This window comes from Polyodon spathula, chromosome 24 (assembly GCF_017654505.1).
Source record: "Polyodon spathula isolate WHYD16114869_AA chromosome 24, ASM1765450v1, whole genome shotgun sequence".
Classification (NCBI taxonomy): Eukaryota; Metazoa; Chordata; class Actinopteri; order Acipenseriformes; family Polyodontidae; genus Polyodon; species Polyodon spathula.
The window spans coordinates 23,822,699-23,842,386 of NC_054557.1; the positions used below are offsets into that span (position 1 = coordinate 23,822,699).

Below are 19,688 nucleotides of genomic sequence, written 5' to 3' on the forward strand. Positions count from 1 at the left end.
GCACAGTATAACACATTTACTGTGGTAAACTTTCATAAGTGAACAGACGGAAGCCAGTTACCTTAGTGAGTCTGGACAGCAAGGGGTTAACTGGCTTGAGCTGGCTGTCCGGCCCCTCGAGATACTCTGAACACTCTTCACCTGCACCCTGCGGGGACCCCAGAGGGAGGAGCCTGTCCCAGGCCTTGAACCCACTCGTTCCACCAGGACTAGCGATGGAGGAGAGGAGGCTACCAACAGAGAGAGAGAGGGGGCTAGTGAGAGAGGAGAGGAGGCTACCAACGCAGAGAGAGAGGGGGCTACCAACACAGAGAGAGAGAGAGAGAGAGAGAGAGAGAGAGAGAGAGAGAGAGAGAGAGAGAGAGAGAGAGAGGGCTAGCAACACAGGCTGGTCTCACACACACACTCAGTGTTAGTATTATCATGCTAGTCTCTCACACACATACAGTCACTCAGTATTCTTGTTGTATTTTAGTTTCTCTCACTCAGTGCAGTGTGTGATGATCACGGCTGGTTTCACAGTCCTGGTGGGAGTGGTTAGTTCCCCAGGAGGCTCGATTTCACAGGAGAGCCGATAGCTGTCAACAAAATTACAAGAACATAGGGGAGGGTGAGTGAATCAGAAATCAACCAATCACACACTCACAGTCACTTTAATGACACAATCACAGCAATAAGACAAGCACAGCAACAACATAATTGCAGCAACAAGACACTCACAGTCACAACATGACACTGACAATCACAACATTACACTCACAATCACAGCAACGAGACACAATCACAGCATCGAGACACAATCACAGCATCGAGACACAATCACAGCAACGAGACACAATCACAGCATCGAGACACAATCACAGCAACGAGACACAATCACAGCAACAAGACCGCTGTACTGAGTGTCTGATGGTGCAGTGTGTAGCTGTATTGTGTGTATGGTGCAGTGTGCAGTATGGAGCATTACTGTGTGTGTGTGGTACAGTGTGGATCTGTATTGAGTGTGTGGTGCAGTGTGGAGCTGTACCGTGTGTGTATGGTACAGTGTGGAGCTGTACTGTGTGTCTATGGTACAGTGTGGAGCTGTACTGTGTGTCTATGCTGCAGTGTGGAGCTGTATTGTGTGTGTATGGTGCAGTGTGCAGTGTGTAGCTGTACTGTGCATGTGTGGTACAGTGTGGGGCTGTACTGTGTGTGTGTGGTGCAGTGTGGGGCTGTACTGTGTGTGTATGGTGCAGTGTGCAGTGTGGGGCTGTACTGTGTCTATGATGCAGTGTGGAGCGGTACTGTCTGTATGGTGCAGTGTGGAGCTGTACTGTGTCTATGGTTCAGTGTGGAGCTGTACTGTGTGTGTATGGTGCAGTGTGGAACTGTACCGTGTGTCTATGGTGCAGTGTGGAGCTGTACTGTGTGTCTATGGTGCAGTGTGGAGCTGTACTATGTGTATGTGTGCAGTGTGCAGTGTGCAGATGATTGCAGCAGTATAGTGTTACCTCTCTGCCTCACTGAGTCTGGGTAGGCTGCTGTACCAGTGCATGAAGCTATCATCAGTCTGGAAGGTGCTGTTTTTGCAGGATGACTGAAGCAGTCGGATCTGAGCGATGATCTCAAACTCCTGAAACACAAAAATTCCACTTGAACTTTACTGATCTTACAATGTAAATTTCAGGTAGGTTCCAAGGTTAACAGTTTAGCTCAGTCATTTTGCACAGTAAATGCTGTGTCTGAATTTTAAACATAATGTAGGTTTTTAAGTCCAGCAATCCTTTTAGGTAGAATAATAGAGCAACTTTATTGCAGAAATATTGTTACAGAACCTTCTCCTTACTTAGCCAAGTCAAGACTATGCTGCAAGCGTGGGAGCCACATACATATTATCAGCCTGCGAACCAATCACAACAAGACTCACTCTGATTACGTACGTCATGGAATAATATCTTAACACCCTTTATGCTATTTGTATTTAACGTGTGGAGTACCAGACACCACAGTAAACTTCCCCCCATGCTTTTTCCATGGTTATAATCTGCATTTACCCTGGTTTACCATGGTTTGTTTTTGAATATGCTTTACCATACCTCTCTGTGCTTTACAATGCTTGCCTATGCTTTACCATACTGCTCTGTGCTTTGCAATGCTTACCTATGCTTTACCAAACCTCTGTGCGTTACCATACCTCTCTGTGCTTTACTACACTTTATGCTGAATTATCCTTACCAAATGTTAATGGGCAAAAGAGGTTCTTTAGATATACACTACCCGGTCAGTTAATTAGGACCTGTCCCTAATATCGGATTCCACTTCCTTGATCACAGCTTGATGTGGCCCAGACTGCACAAGGTGCTGGCAGGTGTCTCGAAGGATCCGTTCACTCAGTAATGTTTCAGTCGCTGCAGAGAGGCAGGCACATGATTCAAGCTCATCCCAGACATGCTTGTTGGATTGAGATCACTGTGGGGCTGGAGTCTCTCTGTCTCACTGAGATCACTGTGGGGTTGCGGAGTCTCTCTGTCATTGAGATCACTGTGGGGCTGCAGAGTCTCTCTGTCTCATTGAGATCACTGTGGGGCTGCAGAGTCTCTCTGTCTCATTGAGATCACTGTGGGGCTGCAGAGTCTCTCTGTCTCACTGAGATCACTGTGGGGCTGCAGAGTCTCTCTGTCATTGAGATCACTGCGGGGCTGTGGAGTCTCTCTGGGATCAGAGTCTCTCTGTCTGATCAGGGCTGCAGAGTCTCTCTGTCATTGAGATCACTGCGGGGCTGTGGAGTCTCTCTGTCTCACTGAGATCACTGCGGGGCTGTGGAGTCTGTCTGTCTCATTGAGATCACTGCGGGGCTGTGGAGTCTCTCTGTCTCATTGAGATCACTCAGGGCTGCAGAGTCTCTCTGTCTCATTGAGATCACTGCAGAGTCTCTCTGTCTCACTGAGATCACTGTGGGGCTGTGGAGTCTCTCTGTCTCACTGAGATCACTGTGGGGCTGCAGAGTCTCTCTGTCTCAGTGAGATCACTGTGGGGCTGCAGAGTCTTTCTGTCTCACTGAGATCACTGTGGGGCTGCGGAGTCTCTCTGTCTCATTGAGATCACTGTGGAGCTGCAGAGTCTCTCTGTCTTGCTCCTCTAACTTCACAATTCTGGCTCGGTGTCGTCCTGAAAGTAGCCTGGAGGGTTGCTAGTAGTAATCTATTCACTCACCTTCCAGAGTAATCAAGGGACCGAGGGTATACAAGGTGAACACACACAGACAGACAGGTCCTAATAGAGTGGCCAGGCAGTGTGTATGTAAAAGTGCACTAGAGTCCTGTCAACAAGGACATGCAGCTCTTATATATTCCATTAGCAACACTGATGAGCCAATCATGTGAGCAATGAAAGACAAGTGTGAGCTACACCATTATGAAAGTTCGCCACAGTAAATTTGCAGTAATTTAGAATTTTGCCACCATGTTTTTTATGCTGTGCTTTTGCAATAATACATTTACATAATATACCGTGTCTCTCTGCTTTACAATGCTTGTCTCTGTTTTACCATGTTTTCACTGTACATTATTACACTTTGCTGTGTTGTTACTGAGGGACACTTTTATAAGAGTCATGTGGCAGGCGTGGTAGTATGAGTTGCAATGATCCAAAATGAAAAAGTCACCTTTCTGCGTTTGTCGAAGTTGATGTAGCCATTCTGAAAGAGAGCACACAAACTGTGAGATCTGGAACATGGAACACAGTCCAACAGACAAGCTAAAGTTATTGAGCAACTTAAATACCAAAGACATCTCATCTCATGGATTAGGCTCTGCTCAGATAACAGAGCGATAAACTCAGGAGCAGCAGCAGAGTCAGCTCTGATCAATACTGTGACATCACCACGACCCCGACCCCAACCCCGACACGAACCCAACTCCAACCCCAATGCTAACCCTTACTGCAGCCCCAACCCCAATACTAACCTTTACCCCAACCCGAACCCCAACACTAACCCTTACCCCAACTCCAACCCAAACCTCAAGACTAACCCTTACCCCAACTCCAACCCAAACCCTAACCCCAACCCCAATGCTAACCCTTACCCCAACCTGAACCCCAACGCTAACCCTTACCACAACTCCAACCCAAGCCCCAAGACTAACCCTTACCCTAACTCCAACTCAAACCCCAACCCCAACCTCAATCCCAACCAAAACACTAACCCTTACCCCAACTCCAACCCCAACCTCAATCCCAACCAAAACACTAAACCTTACCCCAACTCCAACCCAAACCCCAATTCCAAACCCAATGCTAATCATTGCCCCAACTCCAACCCAAACCCCAACCCCAACCCCAATGCTAACCCTTACCCCAACTCCAACTAAAACCCCAACCCCAACTCAAACCCCAACCCAAACTCCAACCACAACGCTAACCATTACCCCAACTCCAACCCTAACGATAACCCTTACCCCAACCCTAACCACAACCCCAAGGTTAACCCTTATCCCAACCACAACCCTTACCCCAACCCCAACCACAAACCCAATGCTAACCCTTACCCCAGCCCCACCCCAACCCCAAAGCTAACCCTTACCCCAACCCCAACCCCAACCCCAACCCCAACCCCAATGCTAACCCATACCCAAGCCCCAACCCCAACCGCCCTCTTGTAAATAACGTTTATTTGTGTGTTTATTTTGAGTTCACCTATTTTGTACTTGTGCTTGTTTTCCTTCACCAATGTTCTGCAGTAGAAATGTGCTTAATTCCACAGCTACACCAGCAACAGTATTATATCTATCATCATGTTTAAATGTGTTAAATGTACTACTTTATAAATGTTCCCAGTAAAAATGTTAAGCCTTAATGATCTGTTAATGTTCATGTGAAAGCAGCTGGTCAGGCTGAATTGCTTAATTGACTGTTAATTGAGTCTGCTCCTCCCGTATTGAAGCCTGGCCCTTTGCATTACAGTTAGTTCTGTTTTGCACTTGAGGGAGAGGCTGGCTAACTGTGCACTCTCTTGCTCTGCTACAGAGAGCTATTGTGTTAGAAGCCATGTTCTATGTTAGGCCTGGTTACCACTGGGACCTAACCCAAACGCCTAATAATAATGTGCTTGGGACACTCGAGCAGCTACTATACACTGTCGTGTGCACTGGGGGAGGTATGGACACCAACCCCATTTTCTGTGCCAGTTGTCACATCCTGGAGACTTTGAACCCGTGTTTCAGGGGGAGGGGGGAGGTTGTTAAAGTTTCCACTGTGGTGTACCTGACACAGAGTGTAGACATGATTCTGAGAGCTCTAGTGAGACACCGGGGAACTTTAAACTTCTTAAAAACACTCCTGAAGACTTGTATGTTTCATGCCTGTAGTGAGCTCCCCTTTAAGAGCACAGTCTCCTCCCCCACCCTCCCCTCTGACCCTCACCCAGACCCCAAACAGTCAGCCCCTCTCACTCCTCCCCTCATCAACCCCCCTGGCCCTCACTCCCATTCTCTCACTCCTCCCCTCATTATCCCCCCTGAACCTCACTCCCATCCCCTCACTCCCCTCAACATCCCCCCTGGCCCTCACTCTCATCCTCTTGCTCCTCCCATCCCCACCCTCCTCCCTGGCCCTCACTCCCATAACTGTCAACCCCTCTCACTCCTCCCCTCATTATCCCTCCCTGCCCCTCACTTGCATCCTCTCATTCCTCCCATCCTCCACCCTCCCCCTGGCCCTCACTCCCCTAACCGTCACCCCCTCCTACTCCTCACCTCATTATCAATCCCTGGCCCTCACTACCATCATCTCACTCCTCCCGTAGTGAGGAGTCAGTGCTTGGGGGGGTTGTGGTTGGAGGTCCACAGGTCTCCCTGGTCCCAGGTCAGTCTGGTCCTTCACTGCAGTGTCCAGCATGACCAGGTCAGTCAGAAAGGTACCGAGATAGGGGACCGTCCCACGAACTGGGATCTGGGGGGGGGGGGGTATTTAGAAGAGCCTTTAACACATGCACACACACACACAGACAGAGATAGTCAGTCTGACACACACACACACATACACAGTCACACACACACATACACACACACACAACACACACACAGAGACTCAGACAGACACACACAACACACACAGACTCTAGACAGACAGGCAGACACACACACACACACACATACACACAGACTCAGACAGACACTCACACATACTTAGACAAACAGACAGACAGACAGGCACATACTCAGACAGACTCACCTCCGGATGTTTCTTTCCCACATTGGCAAATTTGGAGGTCCCCTCCTGAGAGAGAGAAAGAGAGGCATTAGTCAAACATTTTTTTACTTGTGCGGTAAGAGGGGAGGGGTGGGGCATGAGGGGGGAGGGATGAGGAGAGGGTAAGGGTCAGGAGTTAGATTAGAGATGAGGGGTGAGGGGTAAGGGGTGAAGGGTGGAGTGAGTGTGAGGAATGAGGAGATGAGGGGTAAGGGGTGAGGGGGTGGAGTGAGGTGTGAGGGGTGAGGGATTTGAGATGAGGGGTGTAGGAGTAAGGGGTGTAGGGTAAGGGGTGAAGGGTGGAGTGAGGTGTGAGGAATGAGGGATTTGAGATGAGGGGAGTAGGGTAAGGGGTGAAGGGTAAGGGGTGAAGGGTGGAGTGATGTGTGAGGAGTGAGGGATTTGAGATGAGGGGAGTAGGGTAAGGGGTGAAGGGTGTAGTGGCGGAGTGCTGGGTGTGAGGCATCCATCAGGATTTTGAGATCCCCTCTGTGAGTGTCTTGTGTTTCCCTAACTGCACCAGGTTGTGCGGAGTTCCCCTGACTCCCTTGTGAGATGCCGGGGTGCCCCATTCCCGGTGGTGTGGGTGTAGTCACTAACAATTTGTGGCTGAAACTACCTCCCCGGTGCGGGGTTGAATGGGTGGAGTGACTTGGGTATGTCTTAATCCCCCCCCCGGGGGGGTCGGGTCCCCAAACCGGGGTGACATAGGTCGACCCCTGAGGTAAAAGATCCCTAGACTTTTTCTGTGATTCTATGATGGGTGTCAACCCCTACCACTCCTCACTCCCAACCCCTAGGGGCCACAGCCCATTTCCCCACGTTCACACTGTCAACCTTCCACCCTCCCCGTTAACCTCCCTTGCCGATTGAGGGGTGAGGGTCAGGGGTGAAGGGTGGGTGAGGACCACCTGTGAACTCCATCTACTTCCCCACTCCCTCGGTGGTGAAGGGTGCCCTGTCCCCAATTTCCCCAGCTTCCCCCGCCCTCCTTCACTCCAAACGCTAGGGGGTGACTAAGGCGTGAAGTGGAGGCCCCCACTTTCAGGATTAGGGGTGGAGGGTAAGGGGTGAGGGTGGAGTGATGTGTGAGGAATGAGGGATTTGAGATGAGGGGTGTAGGGTAAGGGGTGAAGGGTGGAGTGAGGTGTGAGGAGTGAGGGATTTGAGATGAGGGGTGTAGGGTAAGGGGTGAAGGGTGGAGTGAGGTGTGAGGAGTGAGGGATTTGAGATGAGGGGTGAAGGGTGGAGTGAGGTGTGAGGAGTGAGGGATTTGAGATGAGGGGTGTAGGGTAAGGGGTGAAGTGAGTGAGGTGTGAGGAGTGAGGGATTTGAGATGAGGGGTGTAGGGTAAGGGGTGAAGGGTGGAGTGAGGTGTGAGGAGTGAGGGATTTGAGATGAGGGGTGTAGGGTAAGGGGTGAAGGGTGGAGTGAGGTGTGAGGAGTGAGGGATTTGAGATGAGGGGTGAAGGGTAAGGGGTGAAGAGTAGAGTGAGGTGTGAGGAGTGAGGGATTTGAGAAGAGGGGTGAAGGATGGAGTCAGTGGTGAGGGGTGAGGGGCCATTGCCTCTTTGAGCAGCTCGCGGCTGTGTGAGTAGTTATCCTCCTCAGAGAAAATCTCAGACAGCTCCTCGTAGCTTCGCACTGCATCCCTGCAGAGAAACACACAGACAGTGAGACAAAGAGACAGACACAGACACAGTATGTATTGCACTTTACAGAATCACTATGCCCTATGATAAGTAATTAAAACGTGTACCATTCTTATACTGAAAAACAAATAAGAATGACTGTGTGCAGGCATGAGTGTAATATGCAGTTCAGTGCAGTGCCGTGCAGTTCAGTGCAGTGCAGTGGAGTGTGTATGTAGAGTCACCTCGATGTTTCCTCCCAGGTTCTCTTCAGGCGGTGTACCCCGTTGGACTGCAGAGCTGAGATAATCGCATAGAGACTGGAGAAGTTCTTCCGAGCGCGGCACTCCTGAAAACGACAAACACTATGAGACAATGAGACACAGACACACAGAGACACACACAAAGACACATATATACACACAGAAACAGAGACACACAGAGACACATAGAGACACAGAGACTTCTACCACTCTCTCCCCCGCCCCTTCACCTCAGTGGCTCTGATCCACGTGTCGAACAGCCGGGCTCTCCCCCCCCCCCGCCCCCTTTCTCTCTCTCTCTCTCTCTCTCTCTCTCTCTCTCTCTCTCTCTCTCTCTCTCTCTCTCTCTCTCTCTCTCTCTCTCCCTCACCTCGATGGATCTGATCCACTTCTTGATCAGCTGGGCTCTCTCCCCCTTCAATCACTCTCTCTCTCGCAGAGGATTGTGGGAAGAGCTTGCAGGGAGGCGGTAGCATTTGAACGCTGGTGCGGTAGGAGGGTGTTTTTTTGCTACCATTTTTTGCAATATTCCATAATTATTTGTTAGTCGTTTAGTTTGTTTATATATATATATATATATTTGTTTAGTTTGTTTTGGTTTGCATTTTACTGTTTACTGAGTAGTGTTGTGTGTGTGTGTGTAGATCCCGTTATGGGATCGCACTCTGGAGGGCTGGGGTCTCTCAGCCACCGACACGGGGTTAGCTGCTTGCCAGATAACGGTGTGTCGGTGGAGGAGTGCCTGCTGGCAGTAGGAGAGTTAGTCGGCTATGAAAACATCGTGTCGGCTTCCCGCATGAATAAGAGATTTGTTATCTTTTTAAAAGAGGTATCGCTGGTCAATCAACTGGTGGAGGAAGGATTTTCAGTGAAAGGGGATTTTATTCAAGTGTCCCCCTTAGTAACCCCTGTTACCAAAGTTATTATGTCTAACGTGCTGCCGTTTTTAAAAAATGAGATCTTGGATAATGAACTTCCCCGGTATGGCAGGCTGGTGCCCCCAATTAAAAACATTCCATTAGGGTGTAAAAATGCCAATGTTAAGCATGTCCTGTCTTTTCAGAGACAGGCATTTTTACTGCTGGATAACCCGGGGCAGGTGATTGATGTCGCTTGGAGCTTCAGTGTAGAGGGTACGGGCTGTGTTGTATTTGTCAGCTCAGACACAATGCGGTGCTTTAACTGTGGGGAACAGGGACACCAAAGGAGAGCCTGCCCGAGAAAAAATCGAAATGAGTTAAGGCAGGAGCAGGGTACTAATGACAAGGAGGAGGCTGAGGATGTTGGGGGTGAGCGGGAGGGTGAGTCGGCTCCCCCGTCGCAGCGGCAGTCGGAGTCTGCAGAGACCAGGGAGCTACCAACACCACAGCCGAGACTGAAGAGACTCAGCCGCGGTCCTGCCTAATAGCGAACAGGGAACGGAGCAGAGCCCCGAGTCTGTGCTGGAGGGGAGCCTGCATTTTCAGGCAGGAGTGTCTGACCCTCCAGATATGGAGGGAGAGGGGAGTGGCACGGTGACGGGCTCCAAACCTGGTGCTGTGCAGCGCTCTTCTCTCTCTGAACCCTAGCAAGCGCAGACAGAGGCAGAAGCAGCAAAAAACATACTGTCTTAAAAAATATGTTCAAATAATTAAGAAAAAGATCGCTAATGTTGCCAAATAATAATATTTTTAAAATGGATACTTCTTTTAAGAATTTTTTTATTGTTGCTTGTTTTACTCAGTTTTATTATTTTTAGCCGCTATGGGAAAGTGCGTTTTTATTTCTTTTAACGTGAATGGCTGCAGACAAGTCTTTTAAAAGAGAGCAGCTGTGTGAGTTTTTAGAGCAGAAGCGGGCGGGGGTAGCGCTGCTGCAGGAGATGCACTCAGACAGTGAGAATGAGGCGGCGTGGCTGGCAGAATGGAAGGGGCCATGTGTACTGAGCCACGGCTCAAGCACTAGCGCAGGAGTGGCAATTTTATTTAAGCCCAGCCTAGGAGCAACAATTTTAGATATTGAAGAGATTGAAAAGGGGAGGTTATTAAAAGTGAGAGCAAGGTTGGGTGGCACTGTATTTGTTTTTATTAATATTTATGCACCAAATAAGGGGAGGGAACATATTTTAATTTTTACCAAACTAAAGCAAGCTCTTTCAAGTGTTGATAATGATGATGTGGTGGTAGTGAGAGGAGATTTTAACTGCACTATTGATTTTACTATGGATAGAAACAATGAGGAGCCCAATCCCCAATCCTCCAGTGAATTAGCTGCAGTTCTTCAGTTCAGTGGCCTGGTTGATGTCTGGAGGTGTCTGCACCCTAATGCAAGGCAATACACCTGGTCTCATTGTCGCTCACAGCAAATATATAGAGCAAGGTTAGACCGCTTCTACACGTCACACACTCATTTGAATAAATTCATTAAAGCCAACATCATTCCCAGTAGCCTTTCTGACCACCACTGCCTGTTAGTTACAGTAATAACTACCACTGACTCTCACAGCACCTCCTACTGGCATTTTAATGTAAAGTTATTACAGGACACAATAATAGAATAAAATTTCAGTTTTTGTAAAGCAATTCAAGCAATTCTGGAACATATGGAAAAAAGAAAAAACACTCTATAAATATATGAGGCAGTAGTGGGACATTGTCAAAACACAGATTAAAATCTTCTGCCAGCAATAAACACTCAATTCAACTGGGTCACTGAACGCAGCGGTGAGAGAGTTGGAGCTTAAAATTCTCCAGTTAGAGAGCAGCCTGGACACAGACCACCAGGAGCAGACCCTACAAACCCTGAGGGAGCAGAAACACATGCTGGGCAGCCTGCTGAAGGAGAGCTCTCCTGGTGCGTTCTCGCTTCATGGAACTGAAAGACATGGACACCCCCCTCCAGTTTCTTTTTTGGCTTGGAAAGGAGGAGAGCAGACAGCTGGCAGATGTATTGCATCCGGATACCTTGCGGCAGGGAGCTGTACAGCTGGGAGGAGATTAGCAGGGAGGCAGTAAAATTTTATACTGAATTATATAGTAAACAGCCATGTGACCAACAGGATATGGAGCTGCTGCTTCAGGATTTAACCACCCTTAGCGAAGAAGAACAACATCAATTAGATAAGCCGCTAACATATCAGGAGCTGACCACTGTTGTTACACAGCTTTCAAACAGAAAAGCTCCTGGCATTGACGGACTGCCCGCTGAATTTTAAAAAAAATTCTGGACTGTGATTGGAGAGGACTTTTTGCAGGTGCTGGGAGAGAGCCTCCGGGATAAAGAATGACCCCTCAGTTGCAGGAGGGCAGTAATCACACTGCTGACCAAGAAAGGAGACCTGTGTTTGTTAAAAAACTGGAGACCTGTTTCGCTTTTATGTTCTAATTTTAAAATAATTTCAAAATGTCTGGCCAATAGATTAAAAAAAGCTATAATTCACATGGACCAAACCTACTGTATACTGGGACGCTCCATTTTTGATAATTTGTTTTTAATTAGAGACTTTTTATCAATGGCTAATACATGAGATTTGAATGTTAGGCTGGTGTCTTTAGATCAGGAAAAGGCGTTTGACAGGGTCGACCACACATATCTTTTTAAGACCCTGGGAGCCTTCGGGTTTGGACCTGTTTTTATTTCTTACATTCAGCTTTTATACTTAAATGTTTTTAGCATTTTAAAGATCAACAATGGAATGAGTCAACCCTTCCCAGTGTGCAGGGGTAGTAGGCAGGGATGCTCCCTGTCTGGAATGCTTTATTCACTGGCCATAGAGCCCCTGCTGCACCTACTGAGGGGTAGGCTGTTTGGCTGGGCAGTGGCCTCCTCACCCTCCCCTGTCACAGTGAAGGTGTCTGCATATGCAGATGATGTGAATGTGTTTGTGTGCAGTGACGGAGACATCGAGGCACTACAACAGAGCCTGCACACATTCCAGAGAGTATCTACGGCAAGAGTTAACTGGACAAAGTGTGATACCTTCCTGACAGGCAGTTGGCATGATTGCACACCCCCTGTCCTGCCCGAGGCACTGAAATGGGACAGAACAGGTATAAAAGTGTTGAGTGTATTTTTTGGAGTGTATACTTATGTGCAGAAAAACTGGGAGGGTCTGGCGGACAGGGTGAGGGGGCGGCTGCAGAGATGGAGGGGACTGCTGGCCCAGCTGTCCTTTAGGGGAAGGGTCCTGGTGATTAATAATCTGGTGGCCTCAATGCTGTGGCACAGGCTGGCGTGTCTGGACCCTCCCCGCGGTATGGTGCAAGAGATCCAGAGAATACTGCTGCAGTTCTTCTGGAGCGGGAGACATTGGTTGCGGCCAGCAGTCCTGTATCTCCCCACTGATGAAGGGGGGCAGGGGCTGGTCAGCATTGCCAGCAGGGTAGCAGCCTTCAGACTGTAGGCGGTTCTGAGGCTCCTGTATGCTGGGGAGGAGGCTCATTGGAAGAGGCTGGCTTGTTTTTCTCAGCAGAGTAGGGGTGCTGGTGATAGGCAAACACCTGTTTTTAATTGGGAGTACTGGATTAGCTAAAATAGGTCTCCCTTGTTTTTACTTGAGTGTTTTAGATGCCTGTAGGGCAGTGAGGGTGGAGAGAGATGAGGGGTCTCTGATAGGCAGGGTCCTGCTGGAGGAGCCCCTATTCTTCAATCCGCTATTCTCTGTGCGTTTCTTTCAGTAAATGACGCTCTGTGTCGGTTTTGTGAGGGCAGAAGTGACCAGGCTGAGCCATTTGATCAACCTTGACCTTGACCTCTCCTGCTGGTTGACTGCTACACAGTTGGCCGGGCGGCTGGGCTGGCACTCTGAGAAGCTGGCAGAGAAAATAGTTAGTGAGCTGAGAAGCTCTCTCTCCCCCAAGCTCAGACAGGCTTTGATGGAGGAGATGTCCAGCGGCACAGGGCAGAGACAAGACTTCATCTTTCCAGGGTTGCTAGTGTGTCCAGCAGTAGGTGAAGGAGAGGGGGATGGAGGGAATGAGGGAACACAGTTAAAGACTTAACTCTTCACACAACAGGGAGTAAGAAAATCCACCAGTTATGTGTAAAGATATCACATTTTCACCAGTTGAAGGGTTTGGTAAATTCAAGGTGGAGGGCATGTCTGGAGTTAGAGGAGGAGCACAGGCCCGTAGGGAGGGTGCTGTATAAACTGCCTCTCACCAAGAGAGCGGGGAACCTGAAGTGGAGGATCATGCACTGTATTGTGTCCACCGGCAGGTTTCTCCACAGAGTTGATTCCAGTAATAGCTCAGAGTGCTGTTTCTGCTCTGCAGAGGAGACAGTGTTCCACATGTACAACAAGTGTGTTAGGCTAGGACCACTCTTCCATCTCTTACAGGAGCTCCTGCAGGGCCTGGGTGAGGAGTTCAGTAGACAGCTTTTTATCTTTGGGATTCCCTACAGTTTTCAAAAGAGAAGCAGGTGTGTTTTAATTAATTTTATAATGGGTCAGGGAAAACTAGCCATTTTAAAGTGGGACCGGGCTGACTGATGCCGTGCTGTAGTTCAGGGTGTTGGTGGTCAGCTGGATAAAAGTGGATTTTGAATTTTTTTAAGTAAATAATAACCTGGAGGACTTCCAGGAGAAGTGGTGTGTGGGAGACGCATTGAGTGATGTGAGTGAGGAGGGGGAGCTCCAGTTTTTGTTCTAATTTTAATTTAATTTTAATTTATTTTTTGTTAAGTGTTTACAGTGTTTTTATTAATTTTCTTTAATCTGTTTTTAACAGAAAGAAAACACTGTGTTTTTTATTATTTTTTTTTTCTGATCCTTTTTATTCTGTTTAAAATCTGTTTTTAAGGAGAACATGATGTATTTTAGGATTTTTTAATTGTGCTGTGGCAATAGGAATCTTAATTTTTGTTGTGTTTTACCCTTATTGAATTTTAATGGATTTTATTTGGAATTTTTAAATAAAGGATCTTAAAAGTCTCTCTCTCTCTCTGTTGTTCTCCCTCCCCCCCCCCCCCCCCCCCACTCTCTCTCCCCCCCCCCCCTCACCTCGGCGGCTCTGATCCACTTCTCGATCAGCCGGGCTCTCTGCTGGCTGCGCAGGGCGGTGTTTCCGAGGCAGGAGGTCATGACCGCGCTGGTCAGCTGGTTGAACTGCCTCACCGTGGCTCTCACCGAGGGGCAGAGCTGCTCCTTCCCCTTCTTATCCCTCTGAGACCAGAGGGAGCCCAGGCAGTGATAGGGAACCACCCTGAGGAACAGGGTCTGCGAGGCACAGACAGCACCACTTACTACTACTATTAGTACTGTTACTATTAGTGCTGTTACTAACACTGTTACTATTAGTACTGTCAATGCTGCTCAACTGTTCCGCTATGATGCTCGCGGGGGGAGGGAGAGGTTAGGGGAAGGGCTAGGGGAGGAGTTAGGGGAGGGTGTCACACTCACAGTCTCACTGCTGCTCAGCTATGATGCTCGTGGGGGGGACACACTCCCCCTTCCCGGGCTAGGGGGGGAGTAGGGGAGGATATGTGAAGGGAGAGGTTAGGGGAGGAGTTAGGGGAAGGGTGTCACACTCACAGTCTCGAAGCTGCTCAGCTGTTCTGCTATGACGCTCACAGGGGGGGTGTGTGTGAGGGGGAGGGTCTAGGGGAGGGTGTAACACTCACAGTCTCGATGCTGGTCAGCTGCTCCGCTATGACACTCGCGGGGAAGCCCAGCACGTCAGTCGGCTCGACTCTGCTGAGACCAGAGTCTGAGAGATCCATCGGAGAGGAGAGAGCCGAGTCTGAGTCTGGAGAGGAGAGGGAGGGGAGAGAGAGTGTTAAAAAGTATTCCATACCACTGCAACTACAGAATCAGAGCTCTCAGTACAATAGAAAATAACTCAAAGAGACAGCAATGAGGGCAGTGTGACTGACAGACAACACAATACAATACAATACAATACAACACAATTCGCATTTCTATAGCACCTTTCATCCCAAGGTTCCCAAAGCATTTCACATACAAAACAAAAAATATTAAATGAAAAACAGTCTAATACGAAATGTAATACAATTAAAATTTTAATTGTTTTAATTGAAACAATGCTGCATTCTGCGGTCTATGCTTGTAATTTGGAATGTATGGGGTCAGCAATTCCTTTGAATGAATAGGCGCTAGTCCAGTCAAGGCCTTGTAAGTTAAAAGCAGAATCTTGAAATCAACTCTAAATTGACAGGGAGTCAGTGCAAGGAGGCCAGCACAGGGGTGATGAGTTCTCTGTTCTTAGTTCTACTCAGAACTCTAGCAGCAGCATTCTGAACGAGTTGCAAGCGAGACACAGACACAAAACAGAGCACTGCAAAAATCAATCCTAGACAACACAAAGGCATGCACTAGTCTTGCAGTAGCAGCTACACAGATAATAGCTACACAGATAATATTATTGCAAAACTCATAAAAAGATGATTTAGTAATGTTCCTAATATGAGTCTCACACAGACACAAACACTCAGCATCTCTCCCCCTCACCTCTCCTCTCCTGTGTTTGCTGCTCCTCCCTGACCTCTCTGAGCAGCATGTGGGCGCGCCCCTTTACTTCTGATCCCGGCAGCCTGGTTCTCAGCACCTCCACCAAGCGTTCGAGCAGGGAGTGGTCTCCCAGGGCGCGGAAATCCTCGGGGTACCCCTCAAGCCAGGTCGAGAACACTGATGACACAGTGCTGGGAAGGGTGGGGGGCAATATTAATCAAACAACACAGAGAGACAGAACCCCCAAACCCCCAGATCTGAAACGCTCAATAAATAATCTGAATGTCTCATGACATTGGGATGAGTGGGTTATTGAAGTCACAACAATAATATGGTTATCTAACTGGATACAGAACTGGTTAAAAGCAGAGATCAGAGTGTAACTGTGAGATGTGTGAATCAGATTCAGGAGGATGTACTTAGTTGGGTACCACAAGGGTCTGTACTTGGCTCATTGAAAAACACAGCTAACACTGAGAGGACAGGCTCACTGAAACACACAGCTAACACTGAGAGGACAGTTTCATTGAAACACACAGCTAACACTGAGAGAACAGGCTCACTGAAACACACAGCTAACACTGAGAGGACAGGCTCACTGAAACACACAGCTAACACTGAGAGGACAGTTTCATTGAAACACACAGCTAACACTGAGAGAACAGGCTCACTGAAACACACAGCTAGCACTGAGAGGACAGGCTCACTGAAACACAGCTAACACTGAGAGGACAGGCTCACTGAAACACACAGCTAACACTGAGAGGACAGGCTCACTGAAACACACAGTTAACACTGAGAGGACAGACTCACTGAAATACACAGCTAACACTGAGAGGACAGTCTCACTGAAACACACAGCTAACACTGAAACACACAGCTAACACTGAGAGGACAGACTCACTGAAATATCAGGTGAAATTTGAGTTTAGGGATCAGTTTCTGCGTTTATATAATATCTATCTATAATCACCCTTGTTTATATACTTATTAAAGTAGACTCAGGACAAAGGGAAGGAGACACTTCTTCACACGAAAGTGATGAGGGTATGGAAAGCATTACCAACGGTTACCCAGTCATGTTGTTGATGCTGAAACACTTGGATCCTGTCAGACCCGATTTGACAGAGTTTTGAGATCAATCAGCTGCTCGGAACCTGACGAGTGCTGACAGGCTGAATGGCTGTTTATTGTTTGGAAACGTTCATGTTCTTCTGCATATTGTCATAGTTAAGGCTGGATTTTTTTCACGGTTATCACAGATTTCACAATTTCTGTGAAATGCACCCATAGTATCAATTTACATATTTTTTATCACTGCATTAGGAACCTGCTGCGAATCTGAAGAGGGTGACTATCTGTTCAGGGACAGTGAAAGGAGAGCAAGGAAGCAAGGAAGGGGTCTGGGGGTAAAACAGCCCCCCCCCCCCCCCCCCCCCCGGTTGTGCATTAGTGAATACATGATATTGTGACATTGTAGCCATGTTCAACAATCACTCACTTGTTAAACTCCAGTCTCTCTCGAGCGCTCCTCTCTGCACTACCAGCCGAGCCCACAGGGGGGAACTCTAACCTAGGACAGGAGAAATACAATAAGATCAGACAAACCCTGAACACAGAGACACACCCTCAATACAGAGACTCACATAAATACAGAGACACACCCTGAATACAGACACACATAAACACAGAGACATACAGAAACACACTGACACACACAAACAGAAACAGACTCACACTGAACCCAGATACACACATAAACACAGAGACAGATGCACACACATAAACACTGACAGACACACACTGAACACAGAGACACACATAAACACAGACATACACTGAACAAAGAGACACACAAACACAGAGACACACAGAAACAGATACCCACACAAAAACATAGACATAGACACACAATGAACACAGAGACACACATAAACAAACATACAGAGAGACATAGACACACAGAGACAAATGTAAACAAACATACAGAGACACAGACACACACTGAACACAAAAACAGAGACACACAGAAACAGATAAACACACATAAACATAGACACGACGCACACAGAAACACACATAAACACAGACACAGACACACACTGAACACAGAGACACACATAAACAAACATACAGAGACACAGACACACACTGAAAACAGAGACACACAAACACAGACAGACAGAAACAGATACACACACACACTGGACACAGAGATACATAAACATAGAGACACACACACACTGACACACACACACAGACACTGAACACAGAGACACACATCAACACACACTGACACATACACACAAAAATATACAAACAGATGCAAACACACACACAGAAACTGACCTATCCAGCAGGATCCTCAGCGCCTGTCCTGGAGAGCTGAACGTCCTGTAGGTGGACAGGAAGACGGACACGTAGGACAAATCCCCGAGACGGTAGCAGTCCAGCAGGTGAAGGACGAGTCTGTCCACTGTCCCCGCCTTGATGGAGCGCACCAGACATGTCTCGCTGTGTCCAGTGCCGTCCTGAGAGAAGGGAGAGACAGACAGAGGGACATAAGGAATTACTTAGAGGGCAAGGAATAGAGATAGAAAGGGACAAAAGAGAATCCATTAATTTGTCCAGAACAGTCCCAAGCGAGGACAAAGTGTCCAACACCACCCTGAGAGGGTGGACAAAGGACAGACAGAGATAGACACAGACAATATTGTCCTAAGCAGGGACAAAGAAACACACAAGGACCAAATATGTCCAACACTACTGAGAAGGGGCAGACATACAGGAGGGACAGTGAGGGACAAAGAGAGACAACGCGTCCTGAAAATAGTGCTTGAATTCCTGGCCACTCCTCTGCCTGGGCCTGCCAGCTCACTCACCCCGTGCCATGGCTGCCCCCTGGTGGCGCTGTGCTGGGACTGCTGCTGCCTGCGCATGACGGTGTAGAGAGCACCCTCCTCCTCACACTCCTCCAGGACAGGAGCAGGGGGCGGCTGAGGGGCAGAGGGAAGCAGGGATCCTGTCAGCACAACAGCTTCTAGTCTCATTGTTTTTCATTTATTTTTATTTAAAATATTTAACTCACTGAGATGAGTCATATGATTTAAACAGGATGCTTATTTGCTTATAACCTGCACAAACCCACACTGACAGACACACATTCAAACACATACACACAGACACACACACAGACACATACACACACATAGAGACTCAAACACACTCACACAAGCGTTCAGGGCTTCTGTTAATATAACATTATCACTAAAACAGCTGAGCTTGAAGAATTACTTTCCTTAGACCAAACTGTGTCATTTACACTGGATTTCAGTGAACGAATGTGAAAAAAGAAAAATATCTACTCTGGACAGCTGAACATGAAAACATTAACACTTATTGTATAAGATCGCCTCACGCTGCTCAGTAACGTACACAGGGACAAAGAGGCAAACAAACAGACAAGCAGGCAGGCAGACAGACAGACAGACAGGCAGTCAGGTTCTTGTTCTGGTTCTGATTCACCCCAGTTTGGTTCATACCGTTTCCAGCGCGCAGTACCATTTCATCTTCATTAGTCCTGAGCCAAGTCTCAGTCCAACCTTATGGACCCAACAGAACTCGGGTCAGAATCAGAACCGCACACACACACCACACACACACACACACACACACACACACACACACACACACACACACAGCACACATGATCCTGCCAATCAGAACCCGGGTCAGAATCAGAACCACATACACACAGCGATCCTGTCAATCAGAACCCGGGTCAGAATCAGAACTGCATACACACAGCGATCCTGCCAATAAGAACCCCGGTCAGAATCAGAACCGCATACACACACAATGATCCTGCAAATCAGAACCCGGGTGAGAATCAGAACCGCATACATACAGCAATCCTGCCAATAAGAACCCGGGTGAGAATCAGAACCGCACACACACACACAGCGATCCTGCCAATCAGAACCCAGGTCAGAATCAGAACCGCATACACACAGCGATCCTGCCAATCAGAACCAGCTGGACCTTCTTCTGATGAGTGAGGCGTTCAGAGCCACTGATCAGAATTTCTGCCAGACTGAAATGGTTTTCAGATTTATA

The 19,688-nt window shown here is 48.0% G+C and overlaps 1 protein-coding gene across 1 annotated transcript in view; it reads right to left on the reverse strand.

The window, feature by feature from the left end:
• Window positions 1-19,688, reverse strand: part of LOC121298840 (ral guanine nucleotide dissociation stimulator-like 2) — a 39,112-nt gene that overhangs the window by 3,770 nt on the left and 15,654 nt on the right. Inside the window, exons 2-15 of the mRNA XM_041226091.1 lie at window positions 18,455-18,568; window positions 17,922-18,103; window positions 17,074-17,145; window positions 15,573-15,763; window positions 14,726-14,850; window positions 14,106-14,321; window positions 8,108-8,211; window positions 7,799-7,883; window positions 6,214-6,258; window positions 5,827-5,931; window positions 3,647-3,679; window positions 1,494-1,615; window positions 486-578; window positions 62-230 (exon numbers count right to left, since the gene is read on the reverse strand). Of these exons, the coding sequence (XP_041082025.1) occupies window positions 62-230; window positions 486-578; window positions 1,494-1,615; window positions 3,647-3,679; window positions 5,827-5,931; window positions 6,214-6,258; window positions 7,799-7,883; window positions 8,108-8,211; window positions 14,106-14,321; window positions 14,726-14,850; window positions 15,573-15,763; window positions 17,074-17,145; window positions 17,922-18,103; window positions 18,455-18,568 (1,656 nt within the window). The remainder of the gene's footprint in view (window positions 1-61; window positions 231-485; window positions 579-1,493; window positions 1,616-3,646; window positions 3,680-5,826; window positions 5,932-6,213; window positions 6,259-7,798; window positions 7,884-8,107; window positions 8,212-14,105; window positions 14,322-14,725; window positions 14,851-15,572; window positions 15,764-17,073; window positions 17,146-17,921; window positions 18,104-18,454; window positions 18,569-19,688) is intronic.